This window comes from Nyctibius grandis, chromosome 2 (assembly GCF_013368605.1).
Source record: "Nyctibius grandis isolate bNycGra1 chromosome 2, bNycGra1.pri, whole genome shotgun sequence".
NCBI classification, from domain to species: domain Eukaryota; kingdom Metazoa; phylum Chordata; class Aves; order Nyctibiiformes; family Nyctibiidae; genus Nyctibius; species Nyctibius grandis.
Window position 1 is genome coordinate 58,386,122 of NC_090659.1, and position 21,119 is coordinate 58,407,240.

Sequence of the window (21,119 nt, forward strand, 5' to 3'; positions counted from 1 at the left end):
TCAGTGCAAGACAGTTAAGATCCTACTTCTCACCCCTCTAAACAACCCTTGCTTTGTTTTGTTTTCCAGGCATCAATTTGCTATTACAAAAAAAACATGAAAAAGCCCTTTCAGTACAGTATACCAACTGTTAATTACAAGAGGTTATTTATATGAAAGGCAAAAGAAAAATTAAAGCAATTTTCCTTCTTAATCTCATAGCCCACGTATTAGATGAAATGTACCACTTCATAGGGTAGGGGAAAAAATCATGGTTTAATTACAACAATGTAGCATAAACACTTTAAGTAGTCCACACCAGGATATTATTGTGATGTCTAAACTAAACTTGAGTTCTCCACAGATACCGTAAACAGACACTCTAAATTCCCTAAATGATTGGCATTAAGAAGGTTTATACAAAGGCGGTCAGTTGTTTAATCTTTAAGACGTTATGACACGGTGAGACAAACACACATACATCAGTAAGTACAGAGAAATGTTATGCTACATTTTGGACAGTTCAGAACTGAAAGTGCTTCACATCTATAGGATAAGAAATGGCTTCATCTCCTCATCCCTAAATGATGAGAGCAGACATAACCCCTTAGAAGGTTAAATAAACAGTGCCCCATTTATCCATGCTTATAGAAAGTTTCCAACAATTCAGAAGATCCATGGTGAAATTTACAATCTATATACAGTATAACAAATTGACAAAGAAAAAAGTTCAGATACTCCTTGGTTCTCAAAAGCCTGAAGCTTGCTCTCTGCACTAAAGACAAAAGCTACCTACAATATCAGGTGGGGTTTTTTTTCCCCCATTTCTTTTTTTTTTTTTGTAAAAATTAGTCATCCCAATTCACCTTGAATAAAATCAGTCCCTAAGTCCTGGTCATATTTAACAACTGCTTAATCCCAGTGTTTAAGGCATGTTCATTAGATGTCAGTAGAGGGGTACTATCAGAAATTATAATAATCACAGGTACTAAGAGTCAGCAAATTTACATAGCAATGAATGCCACTCTTTACAATGGAATGTAAAACAAATCGTTATGATGGAAGTTGTTCCTGAGTTAAAATTTGCTAGATACAGCTAAAATTCATGTTTTCCGTTTATACTTCTTCCTCTGGAATGTCCTTTCACATACGCTCAATTGAAAATCAAAATTCACTCTGAAAACAGCCTGCATGTCAGGAAGTAAAAATGTTAACAAAATTCTAATTATATCCACATTCCCAAATCTAAATTTAGCCAAGATGCTATGAATTTGCAGGTGTGAATATCACTTAACATTTAGCAAAAGTATTTTCTAAATATGAAGATAATTGTAAATGTCAGTCCGCATTTTTGTGCAACTGCAAACAATAGGAAAAAATTTTGGTATCAAGAATTATCATAAATTTAAAGTTCTGTGAAAACATGTAACTCTGATATTGTAGACATTTTTCCTTTTTTTTATCCAGTCTGCTCCTTTAGAATTAAAGGAAGACATTTTTAAATTGTAGGAACACAAATTAAAATACCTACAAATATATTCAGCTTTTAAAATCAGACAACTAATTGCTATTCAGATTCTTAAGTATCCATTCCCACAGAGCTGTTTCTTAAGTATGTAATCATTGGCATTCTTTCCTATTTAAAAAAAGCTGTTCTTGGCTGAAAAAAGTGGACAGCTTTAAAAATAGATTTTTTCATTAGATTCGAAGTGTGCACAACAATTCCTACCACCCTGATCATCGTGGCTCCAACTCATCAAAGTTCATAGAAACATTTGCTCAAGTCCGAGCATTAAATTCAACAAGAGTTAAAGGGCACTAGAAAATCAGGATAACATAAGGTGCGACTCGGGTCTGTGCTATACCTGCACTTCTGACTGTCAGCTGAAGAAAAACCCCTCAGAAAATTGCACTGTCTGCAGTGTGATCCAAGGTTTACCAAAATCAATGAAACACTTACAAATGAGCTTTAATGAAAGTAGTATTTTAAGTGCTCCAACTGAAGCTCACCGTTTGCAGTGATGTAGCATCTCCTGTTTTAAATACAAGAAAGGATTGCAGTAATTGCACTTATCAGACTGGGGAATAAATGTTCATTTATGTATTTTCAAATGTCAGCAGTGCAAACTGTGAATTACAGTATAATGAAAAACAAAAATCTTATTTCCAGATTTGTTTCCATTTAAATCCTAGCAGGACAGAAACCAGCAACACGCTGAGAAAACAGGGCGGGAAAGGAACGACTCTGCTTCCACAGTCTGGGAATTCCAAAGAGAGTCTTACACAGTGGTATAAAAACAAAGCTCTGAATGAAGTTTGGCCTAGCCCACGTGCCTTATGCACAAAGGTTAGCTAAAATTTAATTGTTGTGACCATAAAATATAAATAGCAACAATTTATTCACAAAATTCTGGATTAGATTGATTTTTTTTGCTTTAACAAACTGTATGATCTATTAAATTATCAGCCGGCTGTATGTTTAAGCACAACAATAGAAAATGTAGTACATAAACACCTAAAAATCACAGTCATAAAAAGCAGGCAAGTACATCAGTCTTTTGGTGGCCAAAGCACAACAGGTTAGTCTGCCAAACAAGTGTACATGAATGTAAATCATGGGCACTAGTTTTGTTAAAAATTGCTTCTACTGTCAATAAACAGTTTTCTGCATTTTAATACTGTTCTTAAAGAATTGTAAACTGTTTAAAAATGTATGCACAGACATAAATAACATTAAAGGATTTAAATACAGTGGTCAATAGGAAAAACAGGTTTTTAAATTTGCATGTGTGATGAGAGGGTAATTTGGAACAAATCCGTAATTATCCACAAAGAACTCTGACCTTTCTTAGTTAAGACAGTACTGCCGTCATTTCTAACACTTGTGAACATTATAATAACAAGAGGAAAAAAAATAACATATCAGCCCTGATACATCAATCACATATGCATTCAAAATTACAAATATTTACAAGAAAAATATATATTTAATTAAAAAGCCACTGAAAAACATGGACTTTTAGTCAGGTGCTGCACTTTCTGCAAAATGAGGTAATTTAGATGCAAACAAATTAAGTTTAGTAGAGTTCAGGATCCAGTCTCCACACTTAAAGTACAGATTGCTTCAGTAAATGGCTTGACTGTTTCTATATGTTCAGAGCAAGAAATCACTAGATCCAGTTAAATCCTGTTTTGTAGTGCTCTTGATGCAACACTGACTAATGTCAGAAGGCTTCCCAGCTCAGTTTTACAACTGGTCTTTCAATAGAAAGAAAAAAAAAAAGAAAAAACTAGTTATAAGTTGGTTTCATCCCAAGATGGATCATTCATGTTCTTTAGAACTTTTCTAACAAGCTTCTCCAAGTCCTTGCGAGCTCTTTGTTCTTCTTCTAATGATTTCTTCATCTTTTTGTTATCCTGTTTAACAGAGACAGAAGTATTAGTGGGTTTTGGGTTTTTTGTTTGTTTTTTTTTTGGTGTGGGTTTTTTTTTGGTTTTTTGTGTTTTTTTTTTTTAACAGATCTTTTCTGACCACACATACGTTGGCGATTACAAATTCTGAGGGCTCTTCTCATTAAGACTGCTATTAGCTGTTCAAAAGCAAAGCCTTCTATTAAAATTTCACAAGTTACACACAGTTACTTCATACAATGCAACAAAACCCACCAAATGGAAACTGAGCTATTTCTTATTTATACTTAGGGGTCCTTTATAATGCAAGTACTAGTAACAGATGGCCAATAATCTTGAATTCTTCTGCTCAAATCTAATCAATGAAGAGTAGAATGTATTTGTTGTTAACGGGGAGGGGAAATGGAGCAATAAGTAGAATAAATATCCCCTCTAAGAGCCTCCTGTGATTAGTTTCACAATCTCAGAAAAGCTTCTTAAAATTTAATGCAAATTAACTTGCTTCATTAGGAAAGTAAATAGTTGAAAGGAGTTATCTTGAAAACCATTACGTTCTCTGGAAAGTGTTTTGTGTCTAAACTTTAAACCAGACAGATGACTACCAACACTCTAAAAGGAGCCTGAATTTCAAGGAACACCACCACTCTGTATGTATATTAACAAGTGAGTCAGTTCTCAATATTTAGCACCATCAGGTAATATTGAAATACCATGAATAAGAGGACCACAAGGATGTCACTGACCAAACCACAGTAATGCTTACATTGTTTAATCCTGTACAGGCCAAGGTGATGCTGGCAACAGTCGGGAAGCAACCAGAAGATAAGACAGCATTATATTAAGGCCCCAAGACAACAAGTCTACAGGTGTTTAACAAACAGGTCTGCAATCCAGGGGTCCCACTGGACTCCCATCATCTGTCATGTACAGACATTTCTAGAAACAGGATGGGATCAACAGCTGTCATCTCCCTAACTCCATTCCCTCCTCAAGTCTGTTGAGAAACTCAGGAATTTCATTCTTTGTGGTAGGTAGAAACTTAATTTCTTTTCCTTTTTTATTTACTTATTTAATGCCAATTCAGGACTGTACTATTGAAGTGTAGTGCCTGTGGAGCAACAGCTATGAATAACCTATGGAAGCTGCTATGGGAGGGATCCCACTGTGCATGGTAACTCTCTCCTATCAGCAGTCTGGGGTCTACACCAACCAATGCACTATGTACTCTCAGAAAGCCTTTATCCATGAAGTCCTTGGACACTTGGGACCTTCCCAGCTCAGAGATTGCTTCTGACTCTTCTACAGTTGGCAACATCACAGCACCAGACCAATAAATGCTTCTAAGCTGAAACACTAATATACAAGAAGGCTTTAATACATCTTGGCTCTGGAAGATGCAAGATTCTGAAGAGACCATTTATTTGGAAAGGCACTAGAAAAGACAGCTACTGCTTGAAGTTCAGGAGAAGGTGACTATTTGTTTAGGGTCACAGAGATCTGTCGGGCCTCACTGAGGCAGCATATTTATCCTTTGTACAGAAGCAGACAGGCCACAGGAATATTAGTCGGTTATTATTGCTGCTTGTATTAAGTGAATTCTATTTTTTAAGACTGTCAAATTTGCATCAAATCTGGGATACACATGCTTTGTATGTTGAAAACATCAAAAATTAAGTATTTAAGATGCCAGCTGTCCTATTTCAAGGAACACGCACCACGTCCTTAGAAATACTGGGCATGTTTACAGATGAGCCAAGAATTTGGATTTGTGTTTATAGCCTAAAACCTACAGTAATTTGAATACAAATCCATTTTACATTAACACCAGAGATTTTATCTGACTTCCTGAGTCATAGATCTGTTAAGGTCAGTTAGCAAGTTCACACATTGGAGAGTGAGGATAATTCAATGCTTTTTTGCTTACACATTAAGCAATGACTACGTGCAGCAGCACTAACATGGTTTAAACAGTCTGTGTCCTGACAAGATATTTTTAAATAACTCATTTTGGATATTGAAAACAAGCTTAAGACATCAGCTACAACTTCGTAACAGCAACTCAAGTGAGATCTTGCACAATTCCCCCACATGAGAAAGAAGCACCCTAAGCTAACCTGAAGCCCTCATTAAAAAAAGGCCACATGATAGACACTGAAAAGGACTCATCTCCTGAAATGAGAAGTTTTAAGAACTGATTTGTAAGAGGTGTTCAGGTTACAGAAAGACTGTTAATAAAGGCCTAAATAGATCCAGACACTTATGCTACAAAAATTGTATGTTCCAAGAACAAATACTATTTCACAGTCTCTATAAACTTATTTTGCTGGTGATACAGCAAAACTGCATTTCACAGAATCACACATTTGCCTAACACTTCCAACATTTCACAAGTCGTAACAACCAAAAATAAATGAAACATAGCTTAATAAGTCACCTCAGAGAGAGGATACTTAACACTCTTTTCCAAGGCTGGTGCTCCAAGGACAGATGACAACCACAAAAGAGGGTGCTTTTTGTCAAATTGGTATGTTTTACTTTTAAAAGCGAATCTAGTCCAAAATTCAAGTTCATTCCTGTCAAAGTGAATCAACTTACAAGCCATATTTATTTTTATAATAAGCCTTCCATCTTTCCATTCTCCATGTTGCTATAAATGTAGCAAGTTACCAACCTGTCTTAACTCCTGTACTTCATCCTTTAATGCATATACTGTGTCAACAAGGCTTCTAAAATGAAAAAAGATTATGATCTGTTACGACAGTTTTCAGAAATACATGTCTAAATCTATTATTAGACAAAACTGTTAAATGAAATGCATTAAAAAACAAAACCCACAGCTAGCAGCTAATTTCAAACTTGTGTTAAAAAAATTGTCTCTTATCCTGATTTATATGCAGTAAGGCAAGGACCTGTTAGCAGCTTCTGTGACAGGATACACCTCTCAAGCACATATGGACCTATACTGGTTTCTGTATTACAGCTTTCTGTAGCAGAACTGTATTTCATTTCCAACATACACCTTACGAAAAAAATAGAATGATGCCACACACTAACTAGAAAGAAAACACCAATTTAATATTGAAATCCTACAGCACCTGGAAAAACTATTTACAAGTGAAACGTATCACTTCTTGGCACGGAAGGAATAAGTTGTGTAGCATATACAAAGAAATCAGACTACAAGCCTTCAAACGAAGGCCAACGGCACTTAAAGGACTGGCAGCATACTCCAAACAGATCTGTCCCCTACTACAAATATACCATACACACACTACTATAGTGGGAGACAGGAGGAGGAAGAAGAGTGCAAAGTTTACTGGTTTAAGCCATCATTCATGAAATGTTCTCTTACTTCTCTTCTATAACAGTCTGACCATTACTTTTAGTTTCTTCTACAATAATTTTTTCTTCTTCTGGAAGCAGGACTTGAGGAGCTGATTCTTTGCGGGAACCTGTTGTAAAAATAAATTATAAAATGAGCAAGTCACAAATATTGCTGGGGCATTTTAAAGATTATTATTTCATTGCATGATACACCTGCATGACCAAGGTATATCACTTTCCATTTCCCCCTTCCCTCCACACACACAAGTTACTGACACATTTTTTACATTTGAAATCACAGCCTTACAACAACAAAAAATTGTCTGACATTCCTGTCCTGCTGCTGACATAACTCCTGTGTCATCAATGTGGATGCTACACTGTTCAATGAACAGTGCACGATTCAACCATCAGTAAAAGCTATACAAATTCACCACAGCTAACTCATAAAGAGATAGATGTGTTTAAGTAACAGCGAATTAAGCCTCAAGGACAGAATCTGATCTCACACTGATATAAATCCAAGAAATAATTCCACTCTAAACCAATTACTCCATCAGTAAGGAGCAGAATAGTGGTATCAAATGATACAGTGATGGAGAAAAAAAAAATTAAAACCCCTTTCCCCTGAAATACTATAAACAACACAATCGTGTGTGTGTGCACACATAGCCTTTAGTCCCATAATAAATTCCTACCAAATGAAATACATACTTTGTATTTAATAAATGTTTTTAAAAGCACTTAGTGGTTTGACAATAAAAACTCAAAACATTCCAACATCTTCAAAACATTTTCCACAATCATTACAATTTATAACATCAAGATAATACATGTAGATATTTAAAAAGTAGCTCTGAAAAGAAAAATCTACAGCTCAGATGTGCATCCATTCATACATACATAATGCATTCTAGAAATATTATTTAATTAGGCTGCAACAAATTACAAGCTTTTTTTTTTTTGAAGGCGTGTAAATAAATTGCTGTCTAAGCATTTGTTCAGAATTCAAACACAGCAGATAAGGCCTTAAAGCTCTTGCATATTTTAACCAAGATATCAGTTTTAACAAGCAAGGTACACTTGCCGACCAATTCATTGTAATGAACTTTCAGCAACCAGGAATGTCTTAAGTTTGAACTAATGAGTATGTACTACAGGGTGGATGCCTGTCAGGAGAAATTAGTTAGCTCTTGCTGAACAGCCGCTTTTTCATAACAGTGCTTTTCCTTTATGGTTCATGATAAAATACATAATCTAAACACACAAAAAAATGCAAGAAATCAAGCTCATTGAAAAATACTAACTTGCCTAACAGCTGCAGTCTTGAGTTCTGAACAATGAGCTTGTAGGGACTGTAGTTTAGCAGTATGTGTTAAGCTATTTCAACAATTTCAGCAAACAAGGACAAACATCCTTTAATGAAGAAAACAGTTTCCTTAAGCTGACAGTAAAGATCCAATGTGTCAAAGTTTTATGGAATGAAGATAACGGCAAATTTGAGAAGAGAATCTCATCCTTGAAAGCTGCAAGTTCTTCATCTTAGAGTGAAGGAATATTAAGGGTTAATACCCTTCCCCTCCGACTTATCTTCCAGGGAAGGAACAACCTGTGAAACAAGCACATCCAAACTCTGTATGGAGCCCAAGGACATTTCCCTGTTTGCGCTGTCAATCTCTAATTATAAAAAGTTGTCATGTTTATTTCAGTTAATCGGTTACTGCTCTGCTTTATTCACTCAGGAGGTAGCACAGAACACCGAGCTAAATGTTACTTTAGGAATTAGTTGGCTGCTACCAGCTCACTACATTTTGGGGCTCTGTACCAACGTGGAGCATCTCAGCCCAGCACATGCCGAAGGAGACACTGGCCAATGGGAGAGAACTGCCACGTGTTTCTCGCCCATGACTCCCTTCAACTAGAGCAGCACATTATATTTATCTCTGTATAGAGCTGCATCCAATTGTCTTTGCCTGGTCAGAGTAACATGGGTCCTTGCAAAGCAGAAATAGCATGGAGCAGACAGCTTTTAAAAAAAAATGTCCCAGCTGTACAGTTGTATATACACATGCATGGAAAACAGACATCTACACCAGCACATCTTGATGTACGTACAGCATAGCACAGTAAACACTTAATACTGCTGAGACACAGAATGCAGCTTCATTAAAAACAAAATGTTCACTAACATTATACACACAAGGAGACCACACACTACACATACACACACGATGCAAAACCGTTGCTGTGAACACTGACCTTCCTGTGCCACAAAACAATAACTACTGTGGAATTCAGGACATCACAAGTTTCACCCTCGCCTTCACTGCTCTGATACCCTCAGTCATGCAACTTTTTCATTTGTATCTCAGAACCCCCGCTGCTCTTACAGTTTGTACTTATGCAAAAAACCCCACTTTTTCCTTTACCTTGGTTTGCTTTTTGTGAGTTTGGGGTTGGGGTTTTTTTGTTTGTTGTGGATTTTTTTTCCTAAACCCCACAAGCACTTGCTAAGTATCAAAGGTACAAACACATGGTCCACCTATCCTGTAACAAAGGACCCTGTCATCAAATGAGTATGTGCACAGTAACATCAGACTTGATGTGTCAAGTTCTAAAGGTAAAACAAAGCTACCTCACTGTGCTGATGTTCTGCACCATTTATGCAAGATTTGCTGCTTCTTTTTTTAAGACACATTTTCTGGCAATTAGAGTAACCTCATTACTAGCACTCAACAACATTCCCTAAATTGCACCTTATGCCTCCACCAGGCTCTCTATGGCTATTCTCTACATGACCATCTCTCTCTAGAAAAGTTTACAAGCTACAGCTTTAGGACATGAAGAGCGGGTTGTGTTATAGCACTGTGGGTATTTCATGCAGAGTTGTACTAAAAGGACAGTCCAGGAAGTTGCTACAACTTAGATAATCCTAAGCACCTCTTTGAGATGTATTCCACATTTTCATGAAGGAGTGCAGAAGAATCAAGTTACTTCAGTTTGCCCTATCTGCCATTCCTCAATCCTAAATGTGCAAGTTTCAGGCTGAATTTTATTAAGAGACACTACTCAGTCTCATTCCAAGACAAACAGGCCAAAAGGCAATGTTTAAATTGACCTCCAACAACTCTAGACCCTAAATCATCTTGAGACAATACAACCAAAAGTACTAGTTAAAAAAAACCAAACAAACAAAAAAACCACCACCCAAAGCTTTAAAAAACAGGGTTTCATTTTGTTTTCCTTTCCTTTTTTTTTCTCAAGGTATTGAGGGAAGTAGGGTGGATGGGAGAAGAGAGAATGTTTGGAAAACCCAAACAATTACTTCAAGATTAGCAAACAAATGTTAAGGCTAAGTAAGTTGCCATAACTTTTCAATGGCAAACTCATAAATCCAGCTCTTGGAAGAATGACCCTACTGTCCAGAAGTCTGTTGCGTATTTAAGGCAAAACTGACTACTACGATCAAGATTCAACTAAGTTTCCATCAATTAAATTCCATCAAGAAAATAAAGGTATCTATTCAATATTAGTATCTCCAAGCCCTAGAGTGGAAAATAAAGAACTTCAATGCTTTTTGCCAATACCATACCCTGAATTATAGATTTAGCAAATTTAGCCTCCAGAGTAAAGGAAATAACAGCATAGCCCACCTGGCATTCAGACTGGGGCTAGAGACCTTGGCAAAACCCACTATGTAATATGGTGCAACACCTGACATACAAGATCAGGCCTGTTGGTAACCACTCTCTACTTTCAGTTTTCAGTGTCTGATCTGCTTTCCAGCCTCTTCTATCAGCCGCACCAGCAAGCAGTTCTGAGCACTTCTGGAAAAAGGGAAAGCTGAAACCTGTTTGGATATTTATGTGGCTGAAAGACTTGATGACAGAAGTTCCCTTTATATCCATCCGAAACCAGTAAAACATCACTCCTAGCCCTGGAGTATGGTCTTAACACCAAAACAGGAAGAAACTAGAGCACAGACTGAATGCCACAGAGGTTCTCAGGGATGTCTGTTTGCAAGCATAACTGCACAACCCCAGCCTTTTATTCACTCTCCTCAAAAGGGAGCAAGATATCTTAAAAAATGGTTGATATGGTACCATGCTGGTTCCTGACAGAAGCCAGGCTTCAGAAAGAGCTGTACTGGTAGTCAGTCTGGTTCCTCATTCTGAATCTTTTAGCATACACACATGGAAGAGAATCCAGAAGTTTTGCACAGATCTTAAGACATCAGGCAGAAGGGAAGGAAGAGAAGAAGGGGGATGAAATTCAGGTACCTTTTCATTTTAACCAGATATTATGTCTCTGCCTATGTTCAGGGACCTTGTCTGTCCAGGAACCATTCAAACCAACAGTAAAAATGGAGGTGGGTATTCATATCACCTACGTTAAGGAGCTAACCTCAGGGCCTCGGTTAAAAGCCATCTCTCCCCACTCAATCAAGAACGGGGTTCCTTCCTCCAGAAGGCTGTTTGGAGGAGAAGGCTCAACTCAGGTACTTTCACACTGATGCTTTACAAAGAGTTTGCTTTCTTCCAGCAACTGTGAGGGTCCTAATTTAAGCTATGGAAGTTAGACCCATGGTGATGATGGTTAATGTTCAAAATGCATGGCACAGTCTGAGGCCGTTAGCAATGATTTGGTTTTTAAGTATTGCCATTTTCTTCACTTTTTCATACCTTTATTGTGATTAGGAGAGGTAAAAAGGTGAGCAAGCCACAATAAAGGTCAAAAATTAGAAACAGTACTTGTAAATATACAATTCTGTTTTTCACCAACTTTACTGGGCTCTCTCCATAAGCTAAGCAGCTCTTTGAAATTATTTGCTTGAGTTTCAAAGACAGAAGTCTGATGTGCCACTGAAAGACAAATATGTGCATATACAACTGTTTAGATCTACCATTAGTCACCACTATGTACAGACGTGTAAGTTTCCTGGAGAAGCAAATGTTGGACAAAAAATAAGAATTACTTGTCATTTAAAACAGTAAATATAACTAACGCAATGAAATACTGAAGATGTTAAAGTGGATAAACAGACTGGTCAAATTAACCTTCTCTTTCTCAATAAATTTTTGATGAAGTCCTAATATGAAGAATCCTAAAAATGGTGCTCCCAGACTCTGTGTGCATTGAGATTAAAGCATGGAAAAAAAAAAATCCTTCATGCTACAGATCTGCCAAACTCAAAGGGGAGCCCTTGAATATCTTCCACAGGTAACAACAACTCAGAACCCAGACATTAGGCCAAACTTGTTTACTGTATAAAATACACCTTTTTTTGCAAATTCTTGGGAGCAACAAAAAAGGTTTCAGCATGAAGTGGGGTTTTTTTTTGTGGCTTTTTTTTTAAACTAATAGTGGTACACAAATAGGAAAAAACCCCACATGACTGAGATGACAGATCTATGCAGTTTACAGCAAAATGTTTTGATGACTAAAAGAAAATCCTTAAAGTGGACTGAAACACATACAACTCCATATGTAAGTGTTAGTCATATAAGAACAGAATGAAGAGTCTGAAAGACAGATATACCATCTGAAGAAGTGGGATATTTCTAAGACAACATTTGGAACGAGCTATCCCACTAATCTTCCTACATTTCACTAACCAATACAAAAACTTCCAACCAGAGGGCTGTAGGGCTAAAACTAGAGTTGCTACAATCATAGCAAAAAAAATGTTACGACCTTTTAATACAAGTAGGCAATTACTTCATTTGTTCTGATGTAAACATTTTAGCATGTATATTAGGTTACTGTTTTATTTAAGTTTACTCAAATACGAGCATCTTTTAAGCAGAAACACTAAAGAGAACTCTTGTTTTAAAGAGCAAAATATTGTAATATTAAATCGTGAAAATATGTAAGGTTATAGAAACCAGTATCACATTCACAAAATTTCTCTCTGGTAACAGGACCTGCAGAAGTAGGTTTTAGGTTGTTCCAATAATTCAGCCTGTGCTTTTACAAAGAATGCACCAATTCAAAAAATGAAAAAGAAGAAAACAAAACCAATTACGGGGAGAGGGAGGCAACAGAAGAACATTCTATAGATGGCAACATCTCTGAATACTTGTTTTTTAAAAAAGAGGACAGAGAAGGATACATACTTCACATTACACTGAATTTCCTGCAGTTGTGAACTACATTAAACAAAGATTACACACTTGTGTCAAAAAAGCTCTTTCACTTCAGCATTTGATTCCTCCAAGAGGAAGGGAGGGAGAGAAAGGAGGCATGGGGAGAAGAGGAAATTAAGTGTTAACTTCGAAGTTATGCTGTCCTTTCCCCCTGTGTAATAATTAAAGTCACAGTCTAGCAAATGCAAAATTTATTTCAACTGTACATAACAGATGTCCTTTTCATATAAAACAAAACACTTAATTGATATATGCAACCACAAACAATATGCACACTGTACAGTACAATGCAACATTCAGATATACATCCATGTTGTATTTTCAAAAGGCAGTCACCTACTAAAAATGGCTTCTCCCATTCACAGGTGAAGTGCACAATATATATTTTTTTTTTTTTCTATGTTTTATGTCACTATATACACATTACTGTGTTTTGGCAAGATTATGCCAAACACACAATTAATATTGGGTGGTTTCAATTTATGGCAAATACTAATTTATGGAAACACTGCGTAAGCCATGTGAACAGGGGCTGACAACGGCTTGAACCTACCTTCTAATTCAGATTCTCCATCCTTCCAGCGTATTTGTAACTGTACACATATAATTTACAGAATTGCATAAACATAAGGTACTATTGTTACCATGACTAAAGTTCCACAAAAATAGAAACACTGAACCTTTGGACTGAATACCACCATTTCCACGCTTGCCTTTTTTTTTTTTTTTTTTTTTTAGCATGTTGAATTAATACTCCTGATCAGTTCACAATAGCTTATGGCCTGTAACACTGAAGACAGAGTGATTTTAAATGTGCAGTGACGTTAATATGAGAGATCCTAATTATTGTAATAGTCAATTACTTAAATGCTACAATAATTAATGGTGGTAAACTGTCAAAGCTTTGGTGCATAGAAAGTCAATAAAATCTTCGGATCTGGGTAACAAAACATTCTGTGTGATAAGGAAAGTTCAAGTGCAACAACTGTATTTCAAACTCATATTTACACTATATAACATGAAACAGACATAAAGGAATTATCATTTATCCAATGCAGAAAACATTATTCAACTAGAACACCACAGCTTAAGAAACAGGGAAAAAAAAAAATCCATACTTTCCATATACATTAAAAAACAGAAACTGACTGAAAGGAAGAGGGGAGTGAAGTGGGTTACAAATGCACTGTGGAATGGTATGGAGCACACGTACTTATCTCATTTGTCTAATCAACACTCCTCCCCTTTGAAAAAAGTTCAACATACACAAGTTCCTGCTCATTTCAGTAAGCGCTGCTGCTTTTGTTAGTCACATTTTTGAATGCCAACAACAGTGAGAGAGGATAAAGCAGGTGATCAAACAAGACTGAATGTAAATTTGCAGATGTGAATGTCTTTGAAATAGGTTCTCCACGCTGACCACCTTCTGGAATCACGCATGTCTAGCAAGTACTAACTTTCTGATCATGTAACCTGCAGAAAAGTATTGATTATCTTTTAAACAGTGTGATCAAGTTCCCAGGTGGCAGTTAATTGCATCATGATTATTCTGAACTTGTTCATAGTAATACCTGAACACTGGATAACATGCTTACTTGAAAAGGGGTAAGGGAATTGCATCTGGGGACCCTGTTGAAAATGAGAATTGTTTCTGTCCTTTCATCACATGCTTCTCCCTACTGCTAACGAAGATTCAGAAAACATGTCATTTTTGTTTCGATGCCAATTACATTATCCACAAGACAGAGCACACACACTTCACCCCAGCAGTACCCCAGGTGCAGGTTCGAGCCCTTCAGCTGTGCACAGCATGTCACAGTTCTCTGAAAAGCCAACATGACTAAGCGAAGAGCTGCTGCTGAAAACAAACCTGCTCGTGAGAGAAGTCACAAGACACAATAAAATCTATCACGGACATGCTCCAAACAGTACAACCCAAAAGCCAAGCATTCTATTATTCAGAACTCCAAACAAGCCAATGTGATCGCAGTTGTACCTAGAGTTTCAGATGCTGAACACTTGAGCCTCCATCAGGGGAACCATTTTCATCTCGTCTTTTCAAGAAGAATGGTCAATTGAGAGTTGTCAGCTGTGTATTTTAACAGGCAAGTAAACATCTAGACCCTGCTTTCTGCCACACTACTGCATACAGTAAAGTGACAGTATGACCATAGGTAACATGAGATTATCAAAACACTGCATGTGATGAGCATGGACTGCCGGGTTTTCATGACAACTGCCAGACTGGCGTGGGGGGGGGAGAGCAGTGTGGTCCTTCGTATAAACATCTAAGCAATGAGAAGACAGCAGTACAGAAACAGAAATTTTTATGGATTAGCAAATGCTCTTCCAAACAAATGGGCCAGATACATGAATATCTGAATGATTTTACAGCTCTTGTACTGCTTATTTTTAAGCTGCATTTTTCTTATTCTACCAGCTTTGTATTTTGTTAGTAATATGCAGAAAATCCAACCACTACCGCTAACATATTTCTGTGTTGCTGGCACTCGGCTCACAAACCAGTATGGTTTCAGTACAAAATACAAAAACATGCTCTATCCAAAATAAAAAAAAAGGACCTGTTGCTACACTGACCAAGTCAAAAGAAAAAAAAAAAACCATTCAGAGACACAAATTAACATCTGTCAGTTAAAAAAAACCCTCAAGAAATACCATCCTTAACAGGATATACACTTTTTAGAATGACTTATTTGTACGTGTATTGAATTGGCAATAGAGCCTTCCACCAGGTATAACTGAAGTTTCAGAAGCTCCCTCAGAAGTTGTTAAAATATCACATTAAAGAGACAAGGAACAGCAAGAAAACATCTAAGAAAAGCAGGCTGTGATACAACAAGCATTTGTTAAGAAAAAGCTCAGAAGTGCATTAGTTCTGGTGAGAGATATATGAGCAACAGCTCTTACGAGATGTAGACCCCATTCTGTAACTATGGGCTGTCCATATACTGTCATAGTCAGAGTCTTCTGAGAGGTCTGAAGGCTCCAAACGAGAAAGACTACTGCGACGACCCAAGGAGTCTAGACTTGATTGGTCATCATCAGCCAAGACGTGATTATGCATCAGGTCAGTGCCTTGCCATGCTAAGGATGTACAGGTGAAATGAAATGGCGGATGTGGATAGGCAGAGGTGAGATGAGAAGGAGAACGTAAGGAATAGCCACAACCAAACACATGAAATAAAAGCAAAAAGGTGATGGGAAGAGAAGGAAAAGAGAAAATATTGTTAAAAAGGCACCAAAGTTTCTTTTTTTTTTTGTTTCTTTTTTTCTTTTTTCTTTTTTTTTTTTACTTTTTTGGGGTTTAGGTATAAATTACACTAAGCATGTAATAACATTTGAACTGTCACAATACAATTTTTGAAGTGGTTTTTAAGCTTCTAAGCAGCCTCAGTTTAGAATTTTGAATAACCAAAATACTGTTTAGAGTAGATTTTTTGGAAGAGGGAGTTAGGTTCTTTTGAAGTATGGAGTCATTTCTGGTCTGGGGGGAGTTGACTGGGGACAGAGCAATAAACACAGTAAGCCAGCATGATCCAGTGCTGATGTGAAAAGCAACAGCCCCTTCCCCACTACACATCTGTACCTCCATCCTTTCCCTCACTTGCAATGACACAGTCATTTGTACAGCTGCTTGGTGAGCCAGGGCAGGGAACAGTGTCAGATGAAAACTAACCCTACAAAAGATTCTTTTTCAAGCAGGTCATTTCCCCACCAGCTCACAACACAGCTGCAGAAGTACTTGTGTCACCACTGTAAAGAGGAAAATGCAGGGGAAAAAGCAAAGGTTCTCATGCAGAGCAGGGCTGCTGACTTTCTAAGTCAGCAGCAACATCTTGCACGCACTCAAGGGGACAGTCAGCATACATCTTTTCTGTGCCTGTACCCCTTGTTATTTGTTTAACTGTGTAGTAAATTAATTCACAGAGTAACAGGGCCAAGAGCCTAAGAGCAACACAGTCTGGTCCATTCCAACCCCTCACACACCTCTTCCTATACGCCTCTATTCTGATCTATCTTCCCAATTAAATACTTTAAGATGTCTAGGGTAGTTTGTCAAACAGCTAAGGACAGTTTTTCCTTTTTTTTTTTTTTTTTTGTAAGGCCTGGCAATATCTGAGGACTGAAACCATGTAAGTGGCCATGCTATGAGCCACCATACACACAATATTGCAAAAGATTTTAAGCCTTCATTTGGAGCAGAAATGCAAAATAAACTCAGTATATAAGAAGCAGGAGAAAGTGAAAAAAACTGAAACTGTTCTTTTATTTGCATGTCTCCCCAAATTAAACCCCCATCTTCCTCACCCAAACAACTGAAAAAAGTTGCTCTGCTACCTCTAATGCCACTCCCTACCAATCTGCACTGATGCCACAGCTCTGCTGAAGTGACACTGCCAAAAGCAGCACCCCGTGGGCTTTGGATTAAGGTGCAGGCAGGAGAAGTGCAAAACGAGTGCTGTGAGGCACAGGCAGAATATTAACAAGGAGGTAAGAAAGGAGTATGTAAAATAAGGGGCATACTTCACGGGTGACAGGCAACTTTCATTCTATTCTCCTACACTGACTACTGCTTCCACAGAAGCAATTCCAGCATGATTAGTTTTCTTCCCCATTTCCAATTCCAGTCTACAAATGGATCTTCTGAAACCTAAAGTCTTAGATGACAACAAAGCATCCATGTGCTTAATCAATAAAAAGTTTCTTGCTGCAATTAAGAACAAATAAAAGCTGCTGACTTCCAATGTATGCAATGATACCCACAGCACTATGTATATTTCTTAAATATACATAGAAAGGAAAAAAAAATAGGCAAAAAAGCAAAAAAAAAAATATCATATCCATTTTATATCTGCACACACACACTACTGTGCAAGTGCAAATGTTTCTCCAGCCATTTCTTGTCACATTATCCTCAGAAACAATCAACAGATCAGTCAAGACATTTAAACAGCAATCATCTCATTTAATTTTGTTTGGAACAACAGTATATCTTCAGAATTTTGAACACATTCATTTCCTTTTATCCAATTAAACACACTACTGTTATGACTGTAGGCTATGAAATAGATTAATAATAATAAAAATTATGTAATAGTATTTATAAAATTGACAATTGTATCACCTTGGAGATCTACAGTTCATCAAGACAGAAAAATTAAAATGAAGGTTTTTGCTGTTACTTCAAAAGTTTCTACAGCCCAATACAAGGGCCATATTCCCATATTCATATACATATGAATACAAAGTAGCTGGATTTTTTCAAGGTGATAATAGTATATGAACAGGTATTAGGACAATCCATGAACTAAGTCTGCAACTGCATTTTGAGACTTCTCAACTGTCAGCATAAAGTGGTTTTGCTTGAAAGCAAAACAAGAACAGAGCACTGTGGGTAGTAGTAACAGTGATTAATACTGCAAATTTAAACAGCTTTAGTGAACAGGAGTAAATTAAAATGTCCACTCTTCTAGTTCCTGACAACAGCAAAACCAGATAAGTACTTCAGGATCATTATACTGTGTTCCAAGGATCCCTGATTTAAATCAGTGTTCAACGGTGCAAAAACTGTGCAAATTGGAACAAACACAACAGCATTTTCTCCTTCCTTGTGCAAATGGAACACATGCTGGTGGACTCCCCTGCTTTGCGCAATGTTTTACTTACAATACAGAGGAACTCCACATGGCAACCTTGATTTGGATTAAATGAAGTAGGACCCCAGAGGCACGTTACAGGTTTTCAATAAGCTAGGTATTGATCTGAGAAACTAAAAATGCTTTAAGCAACACACAGATCTATAAACAATTTCTCCTGAAATTATGAGATGGGATTAAAATTTGTAATTAATACTAAAAACAACTAGTGGCAATAAAAGAAAAGAAATTTTTATAGGTCTAGGTTACTTTTCCATAGCGAAAGTCTCTGTTGAACAGAACAAGACAAAAATACACTCCTCCAAAATTATGATTTGTTCTTCATTCCTCCTCATTACTTACTGGGTTTTTGAAACTTAGCAAAAAGCATACTGATCAACTGTCATATTCACTCCAGATCTCTCTCATTCATTGGTGAAGGTTTTGGGCAATTTTAAACCATGACAAGTAGTCACTTTTGTTTCAGTGGGTTTTTTTTGTTTGGTTGGTCGGGTTTTTTTAAAAAATACTGAAAGAATTATAGTCTCTAACCATGGACCTTAGCGTCCAATAGTTAAACATTCAGCACTGGTATTAAGCCAGGAACAGGTTATTATTTCTTCCAGGTCCAGCTTGCTACTTGCAAAGGCCTGAGAACACACATCTCTCTTTTTGCAAACTATCTAATTTGTCTTTTAGTTAGCCATTTCAGTATTTTCTAACTTACTTGAATTTAGTGTTTGACGTGTTTTGGCACTTGTGCAATATGCTTCAATGACTTTAAGAATTTGAGCATCTTCTTCTAAAGCAGCTGTACCTAGAATCAATGGGAAAAATAGAATTTTAAACATGGTCATGTTTCTTAACACAGAAAAGCCTTTGTAAATCACTACATTTCAGTTGAGACCAAAGTTCAGCCTAATCAACCCCATAAAATTCTCTTAATCATCCCATTATAAAAAAAATCAAACTTCAATGAGCAAAAATAACAGTTTAAAAAGACGAAATACTATTTCAAAATCCTTGGGAAAAAACACAAGTCAGTAAGTACTCACACATCCAAGAAATCTTCTGAGCATCTGAAGTTGCACAGAACATGTTTTGAAGCATGATCACTCTGGTTCTAAACCAAATAGCCATTAAACAAAAACAACCCTGTCTACCCAGTAATTATATACATATTAGTTCATTATTTAGTCAAAGAAATCAAGGGACAGAATATTAATTCACAGAAATCTTGAAAACTTTTGGGTTTGTATATCTGTAAGATTTACCCCTTTTAACAGCACACTATTGAAAATGAAACTCAGAATTGACATCATAATAAAAACGTCAGTACAATTTCAGTCCAGCGTGCAGCTGGAAAGATGTCACTATTACGTAAGTATATTGTGAAAAGTGGAGTAATTGAACTTCTCAGATTTTGAAGCAGAAACAGCACTACTAAAACAAAAAAATCTAACTATTCGAGCTTAACATGGCAAAATTTTCCTAAAGGTAGAGGTCCACAGCAAATCTTCTCCCTGGGGAATTCAGTAAAAATGCTGTCAAATTGTTCACTTGCAACAGAGTGAAATTACAGTCAAACTGAAATCTAGAGGTACCTCTACCAATAGTTTAGATGGAACCAGGAGTCTAGTGTAGGGCAAGATGATTTGTTGTTTTAAAAGCATTTTTCCTGTTTTCCTCCCTGCAAAGCTTGAGGAAAAAAATATCTAGAAGATTTTCTGCTGCACAGATTTGAACTGCCTTCAACATCAATACGTAGTAGTATTCTCTGTGTGCCAATGTGTCCTGTTAGTTCGGTATTTATTATTACCAGAACAAAGTCAACTGTCCAAACATTTGACAGGACTAGCTGACAAGCTAAATGTTGAAGAAATTATCTTGACTCGATATAGTTTCCCCACAGTTTAAGAGATGCAGGTACTCCAAAGTACAGGTTGTTTCTCTTTCAAGGCAGGAAAAATAAGTGGATTTCATTGTGGTTAGAATGCAGCACACCATATTATTACAGTAGAAGGATGAATATTTCACTTCTGAAATAAGTATTGTGAGGTCACTCAGTTGAAATACCTTCCTTACTTTGGTCTGTCATAATGCTAATTTGACATAGCAGTTCTCAAAATGTAGCCCATAAATCCCTGGGATTCCAGAGAAGTAGTAAAACCCAAACATTTATCAATAAGCTTTAAGTTCGATAGAAGTTCCTCAGAGGAAAACTTTTACAGCTCCACAAGCTGGAAAAGGTTGAAAGAGCACTAACATAACAGAAGCTTCTAATTACTGACACAAAGGGCTGGGGAGGGGGTGGGGCATGGGGAAGAGATAAATACCAAGAATCAGTAAGTATTTCTAAGTAACACTCTGACTTAGTTTTCAATAAAAGGGATTTTTGGTGGCTTTATCTCCTACATACAAAATACTGGAAGGTGTTAAATTAATCAGAAATAAAACAATGTATTTGCAAGCTATAGAGCCCCTCCTTCCCCCAAAAAAGAACTCCGCTCCTCTCACTAAGTGTTCTTTAATACTAAATCTGCAAGTTGACAGCTTTACTGCTGTCATTGCAACTACTGAATCTCCATCCTCCAACATCTGA

General features: G+C 36.9%; 1 protein-coding gene across 9 annotated transcripts in view; it reads right to left on the minus strand.

The window, feature by feature from the left end:
* Nucleotides 1–236: 236 nt before the first annotated feature.
* The window catches only part of ARHGEF7 (Rho guanine nucleotide exchange factor 7), a 132,591-nt gene continuing 111,708 nt past the window's right edge, over nt 237–21,119 (minus strand). For 6 of the 9 annotated variants that reach the window (XM_068420111.1, XM_068420102.1, XM_068420168.1 and 3 more), the window contains 5 exons: nt 19,245–19,334; nt 15,789–15,965; nt 6,743–6,842; nt 6,062–6,116; nt 237–3,396 (listed from right to left, as the gene is read on the minus strand). In XM_068420111.1, coding sequence (XP_068276212.1) covers nt 3,274–3,396; nt 6,062–6,116; nt 6,743–6,842; nt 15,789–15,965; nt 19,245–19,334 — 545 coding nt within the window. In that variant the 3' untranslated portion in view covers nt 237–3,273. Of the gene's footprint in view, nt 3,397–6,061; nt 6,117–6,742; nt 6,843–14,444; nt 15,149–15,788; nt 15,966–19,244; nt 19,335–21,119 lie in introns of those variants that run through there. The other 3 variants (XM_068420131.1, XM_068420139.1, XM_068420120.1) reach the window with 2 other exon arrangements.